The 15,490-nt window shown below is 40.6% G+C and overlaps 2 protein-coding genes and 1 pseudogene across 4 annotated transcripts in view; 1 reads left to right on the top strand and 2 right to left on the bottom strand.

Annotated features, from left to right (window-relative positions):
• Positions 1 to 15,490, top strand: part of LOC137298287 (armadillo repeat-containing protein 8-like) — an 801,735-nt gene that overhangs the window by 628,861 nt on the left and 157,384 nt on the right. The gene's annotated exons all lie outside the window — the stretch shown is intronic.
• LOC137297845 (vacuolar protein-sorting-associated protein 25-like) lies at positions 33 to 15,451 on the bottom strand. Its single transcript, XM_067829808.1, has 6 exons — positions 15,366 to 15,451; positions 14,130 to 14,275; positions 13,073 to 13,126; positions 5,347 to 5,435; positions 3,922 to 3,997; positions 33 to 1,690 (listed from the first exon to the last, which is right to left on the bottom strand). The coding sequence occupies exons 1-6, from the start codon at positions 15,413 to 15,415 to the stop codon at positions 1,584 to 1,586; spliced, it is 522 nt and encodes a 173-aa protein (XP_067685909.1). The 5' UTR covers positions 15,416 to 15,451; the 3' UTR covers positions 33 to 1,583.
• Positions 7,435 to 9,583, bottom strand: LOC137298521 (uncharacterized; annotated as a pseudogene).

Here is a 15,490-nt window from a genome sequence, read left to right on the forward strand (position 1 = left end):
CAATAATATTTCATTAATATATTTCAAAACAATTTTGTTTGAATTAAACCTTTATTGCAATAGTTCATTTTATACATCTCTTAAAATATACTTGTACTCAAGATCATATGAATGCTAACATTGTTAACATTCTGGTATTCTGACAACAAATGTGTGAACAATAACAGCAATTGAATAGAGTTCAAACAGAACCAAGAGTCACAATTCTCACAAACATGCATAGATGCATTTTACTTCTGTTACTTCAGTTATGACTTAAAATACATATGAGCAGTTTCCATTTCCATAAGAGTTTCAACAAATACATTGCCAAGCAATAACATGTCCACTTTGCTTCGTAATTTGGAATATAACCACAGTGTTTTGAGGACACGTTATAAATAATCCACTGATTGGATTCTGACTTGGTGCAGAAATAATCTTAACTCAAATCACGTACACAAAGAGACCTGTCAAACAACTGAGAGTCATCCTTCACGACTTTTCACAGTGATGGAGTAGTACCAACCTTACAGGTATATATGATGGGGTGTGTACTGCAGGTGTGTTACATGCTGGGAGAATTTACCTGTGTTATAAGCAAAACTGAAACACTACAACAGCATGTGACAGAGAAACTACACAGCAATAAGCAACTTGGGGCTACCACTTAAACTTGTTTAAGTACTCTATTCCCTGAACCGTGGCATCCTGGATTAAGTAACACAACATCATTATCATGTGTTTTCTAGCAAGTCCATATGGTTGCTGGGGAGGTAACTCTTCCTGTATATCTCTACATGCAACAGTTCAAGAGTGTTCAGGACTTTAGCACTGCCAAAGCACAACTCTTCACTATACAGATAATTAGTCATATATCATAATTCAACATCTTTGTTACATATTTACTTTCATGTAATGTAAATGATACCTCCCATTGTCTTAGAGGTTATTGTTGTTGTTGTTGTTGTTGTTGCCATTACCTCATCTGCACCTTGAACTAGATGGCTGGATCTGGTCTCACCTTGCATGACTGTAGCACATTTCAAACTCATGGCCAGTAAATGATTACCTATCTTCAAAAATACTAACAGGAAGTAAAATCACTGGTGAAATAAACTGTCTCAGCATTTGAGAGTGATGGACAAATGATTTGTTGGTGTAGTGTTGTACTATACTGACAATACAGAACAGGTTTATAATGCTGTACTGCTGTGAATCAGCCACATGATGTGTTGGTGTAAGAGCTTTCATTAGAATGCAAACACGTCATTGGCATGCCTGATTTTATGAAGAATTTTCATCCCCTACATCTAGCTGTAATGAAGCCTCAGTACAGTCTGTATCCCGACAAATGTAGTTGAAATATGACTTGATATTAAACACACTTGCTACCTACAACTGTTCCTATATCACACACAGGACAAGTTTACCAAAGTTCAACACCAATGGGATCACTTGGAAAAAGTACTTGTATATAGGTCAATGAGCGGCTATGTCCGAACTGTCGGATTGTGCAGATCGGAATATAGCCTGACATCTATGTTCATATTAACATTGCTTGAAGAATGTTGTGCTGCTGTGGAGGTCTGGATAGGCCAGCTCTAAAAGAACTTGACCCCCTCACTGCCATCAATAAGCTCTGCTTTGCCTTGACTTTGTAGGGTCTTGAGTGCCCGTAGCAGCAGCCAGTTCTCCAAACCATGGAACTCTGCAGCCACATTGAAAATGTTTGACTCAACAATGAAAGTGGAAATATGCATATAATTACATAATCTTTAACTGCTTACATTTCAGTAAAACATGCATACTTATAATTTTGCAAGGGGAGGCTACACATGGGTGAGTGTATTTAACGTCCGCTTCTTTTAGAAGGGAACTTCATGGGATTTCAGGTATTCCACTACATTCGCGGAAGAGGAGATAAGCAATAAGCATGAGTCAAGATAAGGAAAAATTAGGGTACTTCTCTACAGTACAGTAGCAAGATCTAACTTCTCGACTTCCGTAAACAGCAAGTATTTCATAGAAAAGACTATCACCATACTAATACTTTTCGGATAAATTTAATCAAAAGACTCATTTTATGCAATAGAGCTGAAAGTTACATAAAAACCTTAATATAATCATGAAACTCAAACGTATCTATTCAGTGTTTACCTTCCCGATGTATACTGTCTGTAGTAATGGAAGAATGTTGTCCTTATCATATACTGACTGATGAAATATTAATTCTGTATCTGATTGGTTTTCAATGAACACATGAAAGGCAAGTGGTTTGCATACCAGTCTGCAGTAGTCTATTGCAACCTTAATCAAGATTGGGATTGTTCCATGGGTATGTAGCAGTCATGAAATATCTGGGCATGAACCCTTGATACATCATGATCTTATTTAATGTTTTTTTTACTGTCTCAATTGTATTTTTAGGAATGTCATTATGTTGTGGTTGAGGTCATTTTAATATATGTTATAAAATGCAAAATATGTTATAAAAAATATATATAAAGAAAATGGGTCATAAAAAGGTTTTAGGTGGCAGTATTCTTTTAAATTATTCAGCTGATTTGTGGTGAAGGAGTTCATAAATTATCTTGATGGAAAGGTAGCATTTCAAGAGAAATGCATTTATTTTGAGATCAATGTATATAATGAAGGCTGTCAGTCAAGGATCATAGTTCAAGGGGTTGTCATGTCAGGTCATGTCGGGTCATGACACTGGAAATTGTTTATCACGTGGTGAGCTATGGTCATTTCTGATTGGTTGATGGGCCAGTAGTTGGTTCTGCATGTTGCACCTGAACAATTAACTTTCACTTCACATTGGGACACAGAGATAGACAGGCAAGCCATTTTTTTGTGTTGGCTTGACATGTTCTAAGTGCTTGTTGGTACGAGTAGAGCAGGTATTATAATCCAATTCATCTTTAGCTGTAATTGTATTATAACTTTTTGTAGTTAATAAATTAACATTTGATTTTGTAAATGTTGAATAAGCTTTAGCATTAGCGTTATAAACTTAGTTACTGTATAAATGGAATAATGTTACTTTATTGTATAGTTTTCTGCACATTACTGGTCCCATGGGTGATTTGTGACTGAATGAATTGTTGTGCTGTTTGTGTACTGCAGATGGTAGCGTGTATGCCATGTGGTCATGGAAGGGAAGGGTGTCGCCATGTGTTCGCTAGGCCGTGTCCCATATATACGTGAGTGCATGCTTGTGTATCAATTTCAGTACATGATACTAGGCTGTGTTACTTTTCTTTTATTCTTTGTATGTATTGTGAGACTATATATCATGTAATATTGTATCTTAAGGCATTTGTATCTTAAGAAATGGAATGAAGTACATTGTAACCTGAATCTGCATGATCTGCATGAATCTGTAATGACTGTTCTAAGGTGATCTTGAACTTAAATGTGATATGTTGAAATGTAAGAATTCCCTAAATGTTCCAGGGCATTGAATACTAGCGGCTTACGCTGGATCACCAGAACTAGAATAAAAAGCTTGAACCCCATACAGCCTCCATCGTCATTTCCCGGCGAATAGAGCTATTACAGGTATATGTTGTCAACTGGTGGAATGCATGTCCTCCAAAATCCAGGTTTGACTTAGTGGATTGATTTATTTGCTAAACTAGAAGCAGACCTCAGTAAGTGAACAGACTCTGTACCACTATATTTTCTGTGTGTTGACATAGCGACTCTCGGTAATGCCGTCACATGACCACATGACCCCCTGCCTCATTGGCGAAATGCTTTCAAGGGATGTGCATTCACAATAGAAGCTGTATAATGAAATATTACTGTTTATAACTGTATCTTGTTTATATTATATGTATCTAGGTGTTCTGTGAGGTCGAATATAAACAATGTGTAGACTCCTTTATAAAGATCCTGTCAAATTAACACGTCATGTAAGATGAACATACTAACCTTCTGATGAGCTATCATCACCTTCACTTATTTCATAGAAAGTGCAGACTGTATTTGTCATACTTCGGTCACATATCTGCAAAAATAGAATACAATACAATATTGACAAACAACACATTAAGCCATCTTTAGTAGGTTTGATCAAGCAGTATCTAGCAAAATCTGCTCCCAGATATTATCTGGATTGCCACTGTTTCCTTCAGGCCTTGTTTGTGTTGCTACTGCCACCCTCACACAGTGCCTGTGTTGTTGCTGTTACCATCATGCAGTGACTGTGATGTTGCTACCATCATACAGTGCCTGTGATGTTGCCATGATACAGTGCCTGTGTTGCTGTTGTTACCATCATAAAGTGCCTGTGATGTTGCCATCATAAAGGTGCCTATGTTGTTACCCTCATACAGTGCCTGTGTTGCTATTGTACCACTATACAGTGCCTGTGTTGCTGTTATTACCCTCCTACAGTGCCTGTGTTGCTGTTATTACCCTCCTACAGTGCCTGTGTTGCTATTGTTACCCTCCTACAGTCCCTGTGCTGCTATTGTTACCTTCCTACAGTGCCTGTGTTACTGTTATTACCCTCCTACAGTGCCTGTGCTGCTATTGTTACCCTCCTACAGTGCCTGTGCTGCTATTGTTACCCTCCTACAGTGCCTGTGTTGCTGTTATTACCCTCCTACAGTGCCTGTGTTGCTATTGTTACCCTCCTACAGTGCCTGCGTTGCTATTGTTACCCTCCTACAGTGCCTGTGTTGCTGTTATTACCCTCCTACAGTGCCTGTGTTGCTGTTATTACCCTCCTACAGTACCTGTGCTGCTATTGTTACCCTCCTACAGTGCCCGTGCTGCTATTGTTACCTTCCTACAGTGCCTGTGTTGCTGTTATTACCCTCCTACAGTGCCTGTGTTGCTATTGTTACCCTCCTACAATGCCTTTGTTGCTGTTATTACCCTCCTACAGTGCCTTTGTTGCTATTGTTACCCTCCTACAGTGCCTGTGCTGCTATTGTTACCCTCCTACAGTGCCTGTGTTGCTGTTATTACCCTCCTACAGTGCCTGTGTTGCTGTTATTACCCTCCTACAGTACCTGTGTTGCTGTTATTACCCTCCTTCAGTGCCTGTGTTGCTGTTATTACCCTCCTACAGTGCCTGTGTTGCTGTTATTACCCTCCTACAGTGCCTGTGATGCTATTGTTACCCTCCTACAGTGCCTGTGATGCTATTGTTACCCTCCTGCTGTGCTGCTGGTGATGCATCAGAGGATAGCAATCTTACACACTAACATGACAATGTGGGACGACTTGTCATATTTAATATGTATACAATAAGGAAGCACCAGTGCCATACATCCTCCAGTCACCATAACTGATAAGACATTACATAGAACTTGACAGAATGCCATTAGGTAAATGGGAAGAACCTACCCATCTATAGATAAGTTTCCCCCACTCCTCTGGCGTCCTCCACATTATCAGACACTGCTTCCGTGCTTTGTCTTTCCATTCTATATGACCTGTACAAACACGGAACAAATCAAACAAATAAGTATTGACATAGCATCATAACTTCACAGTAAAGAGTGTGAACATTTAATGATGTAAATGAAAGGTCAAATATTCCAACTGATTGCAATTAAAATATCATCTATCCGCAACAAACCAAACATAATGTTCAAAAGATTTGTGAGGAAAGAAATACAAAGTTGCTTCACGCAAAAGCATACTTCATGTAAATTGTTTGTTGGTGAAAACAAAAATACATTGCTTTCTGCATGAATCCATGACTATTTATCTTACCTCGCACATATATGATTGGCTAAGCCCTAAGTGCTCTTCTCTTACAAGCAGGGTACATTGCAACTCATTTGGTACTTTGTGGTAGTACTTCTTTATCTCAGATAACACTGAATCATGCATGATTCACGGAAATCTGTTTTTCTTGTGTCGACTGCAAAATCTAGCGATGGTTATGAAAAGATGTGCCTCCCATCCCTTTGGGCTCAGGGAACATAAACAAATATCGAGGTTACACATGGCCTCCTCATGACCACTGAACAACTTATATTGTTGCAGGCAGACTACTAATCAGGGAAAATCTTGAATTTGAAAGCACTAAATATAGTGATAATCATAATATAGTGAAAGAAGGCAGCACTTGGGTCTCTATGTGTGTTTGTGTGCTACCTGCCCAGTGTCAGAAAGTAATGAAACATATACTGTTCAGTTATGATAAGAAAAGTAAGGCCCTTTCCCCTGTTGATGATGTTGTGTACATGGCACAGGTTAATTTTGTTCATCTACTATTTCATTGCCAGTTCAACAATTACATGCACCAGAACTGTTAAACATCACTTTCTTTATTTTTTAATGTAACCACATGCTGTGTATGTTGTTGACAGTGTGCCTTGCCTTGCAATGCCTCTATGCAAATACTGTCAGTAAATGGTTTGACCAGCTAGTGGTCACTACTTTGTCTTCTTTTAATGGTCTTGTTATTTGGATTGTGTAAATATTTGCTTAATCATGCACTTGATGATGACAATGATAAGCCTGGAAAAAGCAGCGACAGTTGCAAATTGGAAAGGAGGTAATGTTTTCAAAGACATCTTCCCTGTCTGCACAGGTATATCTTGATCAGCACCAAAGTTACCTTATACAGGCAAGACCATCAATGCTAATGTGATCATTGATGACAGATCTCAAAGAACTATGATCCTTGAATCTGCTGTGAAGTCTCTTGATCTTTTGGAGACACCAGATGCCATTTTGCTTACAACAATTTGGAGTGAGCCATATTTGTATTGTGGACAAGTCTATGAATCTTCAGGTAGGTGCAATGGATATGCCAGAACTGAGATGAAATGTGAGGAAAGTACAGTTTGAGCAGATATGAAATGATGTTTATTTGCACTTTGAAACTGTAAGCAGAAATTATCTAGTAGCCCACGGAAAAGTATGATGCCATTATTTGACTGTCCAAAATGAAAACTGATTCGTCCCTAACGTCAGGAGATGGGATTTTTTAACCCCTGAATTGGTGACTTTACAGCACCTATCAATACTGTAAATCAACTTGTGAGTGTATTAAATAATGCGAGCACAAACCTCAGAACGAAAATGCGCGCATTTATTGATGCGAGGAGACAAATCAGGACATGGATGACCAGAATGACTACACACACTAATGACTACAGTCACCAATTTGGGAAATATAATTAAGTCAACTCTAGTATAAACATCTTAATCCCCCAGAACAAATGGACATTTGGATGAAGTCGGTTTTCCCTTCAACTGTTACTAGTAGTAATTGACAGTAGAGAGGATGATCTCAGTTTGTGACATTTCAAACTCAAAAGACAATAGCAAAAGTGTTGATCTGAGGTAAGCAAAAAGGTAAGCAAGAAATCCTGATACAGTCTTACATGGACGGCCCAGTGAGTTCAAACAATGTAAACTAGTACCAGTAATGATGATATCAAGTGCAAAAGACAATGTAATAATTTATTAATGTGCTTCAGATACAGCCACATTTTTTGCATTATGTAATTTTCTGAATAAAATTGATATTTTATACTTATCCTGACTCACGCTTAATTGCTTATCTCCTCTTCCTGGCGAAGGTAGTGGAACTCTAGAAATCCCTTGAAGTTCCCTTCTAAAAGAAGCGGACATAAAAATACACTCACCCACGAGAAGCCTCCCTTTATCCACGCACATGGTCAGCTGATCTGACAAGATTGTCACTCTCTCCTTGTCGATCGTCCGATAAAAGAATCATAGCAATTCAGCAAGCCTCTGAGGGGCGGTTGGGAGGGCTTTCGTCATGAGTCAGGGTAAGTATGAAATATCAATTTTATTCAGAAAATTACATATTTTTCCTTATCCTGACTCATGCTTAATTGCTTACAGAATCCAATGGAAACAGAGGTGGGTCAGGCCATGCTGGATTGTGCTGGCTGTTCAAAATTACTTCCAATAATTTCCCCTCCCAATGGAAACTTGTAACGGTGATAATTCGGTCCTGTTCTTCTAATATTCACAGTAGATTCTGGGGGGATCACATCCAGTTGAACTTGTCTTCCGTTGAGCACTTTATTGACTGGCACGTGATGACATCAAAAGTAACTAGCATCCTTCTAGTTTCTGATGCAACTAAATGTCAAGATATAGCAATCGAGACTACTTTCGACCCTTCTTCATGTACAAGTAACTTCATTACAAGTACAGGGTCATAATCACTCATGCTAGTCTGTTCAAGACGTGCGCATGGACTTTCTCCACCACTATACTCCAAAGAGCGTCTGGCTTCCACAAGTGACGTGATAAAATGAGTGAGTGAACTCAGTGCCTTCGGGGAACTGTTAGTTGCTGAGCAATGACAAGAGGCCCAAACTGATGAATGCCAGAGATGTCCTCCATGGCTATGTTTCATAGATAATGGTTGGCAAGCACTGTGTTTGACTTCCAAAAGCAGCCCTCCATTATAGTTGATAGCGAGCAATTCCCATGTATTACTTGTGTAGAGGCCAAGTCTCTGACTTCGTGTGGGTTGGAGGCTTGCGGAGGATCCAATCCTGTTGCTTTATAGGCTCTCAATATAACAGCTCTGATCCACACTGAGATAGTGTTATGGGGTACTTCCGTAAATGTCTCAGTAGATATAGGGATAAACAGGCACTTGAAACGTTGCCTTCTAGACTTGGTAGGTGCGATATATATCTTCAAAGCTCTGACTGGACATGCTGATACATCTTGAGTATCCTGAGGTCCCAGGATTGATGATAATGCCGGTATGTGGCACTGTCTATCCGGTTGACCTGGCAGTTGATTTTATGCAACAAAATCCCATCGTAGACCCAGATGAGCTGTCTCCTGATGATTTGCATGAAAGCTCATGCAGCTGAAGTCTAGAGCATGATTTCTGACTATCGTGCAGCCGTAGCCAAGGCAAGTAAAAACAACGTCTTCTGAGTTAGCAGTTCAAATGAGGTCCGATCAAGCGGCTCATACACATCACTTGTGAGATGTTGAAGTACGATGTTTAGATCCCATGCTGGAGCTCTAAATCTACAGTGTTGATCTTCCAGTTTGAAGGAGCATAGTAAGACCAGTAGCTTGGGTACTTTAGTCAGCATGGTTCCTGTTTCCATGGTGACATCTGAGCTGAGAACTGCCAAGTATGTAGATAATGTAGAGCCTTTCTGACCTCTGGAATGTCATAGGTGACATAAATATTCTGCTATCTGTGGATATGTTGCCTTCATCGCCGTGGAGCCTTTCTTCTTGGCGTATGTCTCAAACCGCTTCCACTTGTCATCATAAAGGGTGCAAGTGGATTTCCATAAGGCTAAAGTAACTGCTTTCACTGCTCTCACCGAGTATCCTCTGTCTTTTAAAGACATTTTGATATGTTCCACACGTGAAGTCGGAACACCGGTGGGTTGCCGTGTGCCTGTTTCGTGTGGGGGTGGATGAGAAGATTTTTCCAATCTGGTAGTTGTAGCGTTGGTTGTCCTAACTGCTCTATGAGTGTTGGAAACCAATTTCTTGTTGGCCAGTAAGGCGTGACCAAAGTTGTAGCCTCTTGGTCTGTTTTATTTTCTCAATGACTTTTGGTAGCAGCACGGGAAGTTGAAATGCAAATGCATTTAGTCCTTCCCATGCTGAGAGTGTCTGTTGCCAAGGCTAACGGATCTGGTACCTGTGATACAAAGGTTTATGTCTGTTTTTTGTTGAACCTTGTTGCATTTAAGTATATTTGCGGCGATGCGAATGTCTGACTGATTAGTTGAAACGCCTCTCGATGCAGTATCCACTCTGTTGGTGATGGACGAAGAGGACGAGATAAGGCATCTGCCATGATGTTGCAGGCTCCTGTTATGTGACATGATTCAGACTTTCAACCATGTCAAAGAGTTGAAACAACAGGTGTGGTAGAGATGGCGATCTCATTGACCCTTGCTTGTATATGTAGAAAGCCACTGTTGACTTGTCTGTGTGGATCATCAGTAGCTTGTCTCTAAGTGTTGTCGACTAGTGATGGATAACATGAATCACCACTTTCATCTCCAAACGGTTGATGGGAAGAATTCGATCTTCCTTCTTCCAGATTCCTGCTGCAACGTAATTGTTTGTTGTTCAGGGCACCCCATCCTTAGAGAGATGTGTCTATGTAGAGATGGTTGTTGAATGCCGACTGGCGAGGTCCCCATAGCTGGTGTGGTCTCAAGATGTCCAGCATCGTAAACCGGTCAGGATGTGAAACCGTGACTCAGGAATCACTGTCATAGACATAGTTGAGTTAGTAGCCTGATAGTGAAGTCCAACTGCAGACTGAGTTGACTTCTCTCATGAAGAACTTGTATGCCGTGAAGATATGTCATTCTTCATTTCCAGATCACCAATACTGTTCATTATGTGGGTGTTGACATTTGAAGTAAGTCTATTTATAGCTGGCTGCCTGTCCAATCAGGAGCTGTCATTCATTGCTGCAAGCTTTGTGATAGGCAGCATTGAGTCTGCTGTTACCTCTATGCTCCCTGAAGAATCAAATGACGCTGTACACTGTTAGTCTAGTGTGTAATCGACATCTGTCCAGCATTGAAAGTCACCGAAGACTCCCTGATACTGGACCAATAACACTACATTCTGCGCAGTGTGTTGTCTCTCAAAGACCAATCAGATTGTAGACTAGATGTCGCCGGTGTAGCAGTCGAATGATTATCGTGAAATCATGTTCAGACGGCAATAACCTTGCTAGCTTTTGGGTTTGTCGAGCACGTGTCTAGATGAGTAAAAGCACGCGAAAAAAATCCTGCCGCTTAAAGCTGATGGAGACAGACTGTCACCTAGGTAGATGTGTCGGAATTTATCCCACCGGATTTTTCCACCAAAGATACCGTCGAGTCCTGCCATGCGAGGTGTAGTTTGCAAAGGTATCTTGTAGTCATCTCAAAGAATCTTCGTGATGAATTCGTCGTTGAGAATTCCCCAATTCTTCAGTACAGTTGAAGACGACCACCCACTTGAGACAGTTGTATGGGAACAGATGGGGATAGAAGATTCCAGTCGTTCCGAACCTGATCTTCAATGTTTACCCCCTCTTCCTTCCCTTGACACTCTAGTATTAAACTTCTTAGCTCTCGATCTCTGGACTCTGGAGAACTTGGACTTCTTGGTGTAACGCTGACTTGTCTGCTTGAGCACCAGTGTCTGTATCGATGAACTTGATCATCATGACTCCTCTGGAGTCTTGGGTGACCATCCAAGCTCTCTCTTCAATCTTCCCATACAATGTCAAGGGGGCTGACCACGGGGCTTGATATAAGGGCCTTGTGAAAATTTCACTCCATGATGAGGCAGACAAGAGACTTTGTTGACGAAGCAGATTCAGTCCCGCAGTAGTAGAGGCGAGGTGTTCAGAAATTAACTGGTGAACCTACTTCTGTATGACGAGTGCTTTGTATGCCTCGTCTACATCTGGTGCTCTGATGAAGGACTCCATATGGTGACGAAGGAAGCGATGGGTGTTGAAACGTGGCATATGTTGTTGCTGACTTGAATGCCGTAGATAACATCCCAAGAATCGTAGCTATTCGGATCCATCAGCAGAAACATCACTTGTCAATTCTTTATTCTTCATCCTGCAAGTGTTGTTTTCGTTGGAGTCCTTGGATGATGAGACTAAGTCCAGACCCTACGTGATCCATGAAGTAACTGCAGAGTCCGAGAAGAGGGTTTCCTCTGTTGATGAAGATCAGTAGTATCTGTCATCATCCATCTGTGAGTGCAACGCATTCAATGGATGCCAACGAACCTTCTTATGTGAGTTCAGGTCTGAAGGGGATGACGAGTGCTGATGGCACCTTCGACGAGCTGAGAACACTGATGAAGATCTGCGTTGACAAGTAGACCAGTGAGAGCATTCACCCGAGCAAGTGTCCTCACTTACACGAGCATAGTCACTCATGTGAGTGCACTCACCTGTGCGGGTGCACTCACTCGGCATAGGTGGATCTCTCTCCAAACTGCGACGAGATGACAAGGACGATGCTGACGATCTTCCTGTTCATCCCCTGGAGTGAGTGCAGATGTAGTTGAGTGCTCCCACAGTCGCAGCAGCTGGAGACGATCTTGATGAACACGGTGTGTGCATACGCCTCCTCTTCACCCCCTGGTGAGTGCAGATCCAGATGAGTGCTCACATAGAGCCAGTCTTCCGTCTTCTTCAAAACGACACTTTCCCACGCTCATGCAACATGACGGCGTCTGCATGGAACGGCTGTGTTGAGTGTAGTGATGGCTGACTCGTAAAGTTGTCTGCTGCAATGAACAAGGCTGCTGACGAAGTCTGCGTTGTCTGGCGACCCTCATAACGATTCCGGAGCGGTGACAGTGCAGTCGGGACAAAGTTGTCTATGCCACTGACATTCTGCTTGTTGTGTAGAATCAATGGCGGCTCATCGTAGATATGTCGTTCCTGTAGAGGGACGATCTCGTCGCTGAAGGAATTCTTCTTCGAGGCATGATGATTCTGCAACTCCATTGCAGACCACTTCGTCTTCGCTACGATGATGATCTAGACTTCTGTGGTCTAGGGGATGATTCGCTGGACCCAAGGGGTAGCCCTAGAGACATGCCTAACTGGTCACTGGAATGAATTTCAGCAGTTAATAATAAATGTTTACCTGAAGCTAAATCACTTCCGATTTAGACCTGGCTAATGAAAGCTGACGCTGTTTTCCCTTGCATGCGTGGGTAAAGGGAGGCTACTTGTGGGTGAGTGTGTTTTTATGTCCACTTCTTTTAGAGGGGAACTTCAAGGGATTTCAGGTGTTCCACTACCTTTGCCAGGAAGAGGAGATAAGCAATTAAGCATGAGTCAGGATAAGGAAAAATAATAAGTAACTGGCATTATTTTATTGACTTACAGTATACTGACTCACATATGGGGACAAACCCATCCTAGCTGGTCACTAGCTGTTTTATAGAGCCTCTTGAAACACAAAAACAGTGCAGTTTCAGTCTGGTGTTAACACAAGATAAGCAGTATGTATAGATAAGTAAGTTAATCAGCCCTAATGATAACATACAAGCAATAAGCCTATGGTTGTAAAGTCACAATAAGCGTTTCTCCATACACATGCCTTACCTCTTTTATTAAGTTCATCTAAAACCGTGTAAATACCATCTGTGGAAAGCTTCCCTGGAATTGCATTAAGGATGAATGATAAACCGTAACATCATTCAAATATGCTTTGACTATGAACTTGACAGTCAACTGACCTTCAGTTAGACAAATTTGACAAATACATAGTGTGTGCTTCACACAGGAACTGTTGTCATAAATATGTCATAAACAATTAAAATAAATTCATTTCATTGAAACTGTCAGAAGTTTTATGAATGGCCTGGAACCTTATTGCAAGACATTCCCAAGTTTCAGTGAGCTTCTATAAATCTTTGGGAATTTGATGGCAAAAGCAGCAGGAGTATGACAATGATGTATCGGTCAATGACACATCTAAAGGCTGTAAGAGAGTTTTACATGATATGATATCACTGAGATGTCCAAACACAACCTACCTCAAAGTGTGGTGTGGGAGTCAAAGGTGTGTAACCAAGGACACCGGGTACACTCCTGCAGTTATAACATAGAGTAATCCTGATGACCCGATACCAGTGACACAGTCCAAAATGTAATTTTCTGAATAAAATTGATATTTTATACTTATCCTGACTCATGCTTAATTGCTTATCTCCTCTTCCTCTATACATAGCAAATACTTTCATCTACACAAATGATACTTAATTATAGCATCTAATATTAATAATCTACATAGACCATGATAGAGAAGGTATCAGTTAGTATCAAGTTGTTAACTTGGTAACCATATTTTCTCAAGTAATCTACAATTATTTAGGCTGTTTTCATAATTACCAATCTCCTTGACTTTCAAACTTGGCATGTCTTACTATCATAGTGCCTGAAGTACTATCACACAAAAGTATCATAATATTCAATAATGTAACTCTCCAGTGGTTTTATAAAAGTTTTGCAGTATGTCCTCAAACATATCTCCATGACAAATTTGCTTCCACTCAACAAAGGCAATCTAGAAGTGAATTATTTCTTGTCACTGTCCCTGTACTTATTACTGATTTTAGCTTTGGCCTCACAATTATGCTAGCAAGTTAACAAAGGATACTGTCGATGGACTTGTTATAGAAGAGTGGAGAATTCTGAGCTTCTGTGACATCTAGACTGTAGTTTTTGATGTGGCGATGGTAACTCAAAATGAGGCTACACCATGCTTCCAGCTGTTTCTTCCGTGTTTCCTGATTGGGCTGAATGCTGGAACATTCAACACATATTCATCATCATAATCATACATTTGTAATGAAAGCAATATAGTTTCAATATTAGAGCATGTTTACATAAGTATCATCAAAGTGAACTGGTGAAAGGCACAGGATACGTACAAAATACATGAAGCTATGTACACAAAATAAGCACTTCCTGGTCGCACACTGTCTAACACAGCGCTGGACACATGAATATCACATTTACAGCCAAACCTGGGGTGTAAAAGGTAAATGGACTTACATAAATCTATACACACCAAATCAACGATTATACTGAAGCATTCAGCCAATTCTGACAAACCCCATCAACAGTTCTTTAGTTTAACGCCGCACTCAGCAATATTCCAGCCATATGGCAGTGGTCTGTAAATAATCACGTCTGGACCAGACAGTCCAGTGATTAACAGCATGAGCATCTACGTGTGCAGTTGACACGTGCCAACGAACTCACAGTGAGTCTGACCACCTGATCCCTTTAGTAGCATCATACAACAAGCATACTTATCATTTGTAGCAAGCATGGGTTGCTGAAGACCTATTCTACCCTGGCTCTTCCCAGGTCACAATAAAATGCAAGAAGACTGGTGCACAAAATCAGGTTACTGTTATGCATTAGTTTGTGATTTATAACACTTGAATATGACATTTCAATTGTTGAGCTAGGGATGTATGACATTGATTGACATATGAACTATGATTATTTCGTACACAGAACGGTAAGTGGCTTCTACAGATGCGTGTGAAAGAAGGGAGGGACAGAATTTGGTAGAGTAAATGACAGTAAAAAATAGTTTGTGGAAATGCAAACCTTCTAACTAGCGTGTTCTTGGTAAGTGTGGGAGATAGTTTCTCTATTGGTTAAAGATAAGAAAGCTTGTGCTTCCAATTACATTGTGTTTATGTCATAAGTGATAGAATTTATTAGTTCACAAATGATCGAAAATTGGACAAACATTTATTCCAGGGCAGCAAAGGCACGTCCATATTCATAACATCGCAACAACGGGACACGTGCACATTTTCAATGGAATTCTCTACTTCATATCTATACATGCACGACACTATTGTTTCATACATACGTAAAGAACGGAGGGAATTTATACTGCCACGGATAGTCAAACACTGCCATTTCCCTGTTTGTCCCTTATGACATAATCAATCCCACTTCATAGATTAAATGTATGAAAAGAGAGAGATGCCATTT

This window comes from Haliotis asinina, chromosome 10 (genome assembly GCF_037392515.1).
Source record: "Haliotis asinina isolate JCU_RB_2024 chromosome 10, JCU_Hal_asi_v2, whole genome shotgun sequence".
In the NCBI taxonomy this organism is placed as follows: Eukaryota; Metazoa; Mollusca; class Gastropoda; order Lepetellida; family Haliotidae; genus Haliotis; species Haliotis asinina.

Bases quoted from the DNA above. Each gene is read 5' to 3' on its own strand.
- LOC137297845 (XM_067829808.1), bottom strand. From the start codon at position 15,415: ATGGCAGTGTTTGACTATCCGTGGCAGTATAAATTCCCTCCGTTCTTT. The intron at 13,127-14,129 runs GTATCCTTTGTT...ATGCAATTCCAG, and splicing joins CTATAACAAGTCCATCGACA to GGAAGCTTTCCACAGATGGT. The intron at 5,436-13,072 runs GTAAGGCATGTG...GTGTTTGTACAG, and splicing joins AGATGAACTTAATAAAAGAG to GTCATATAGAATGGAAAGAC.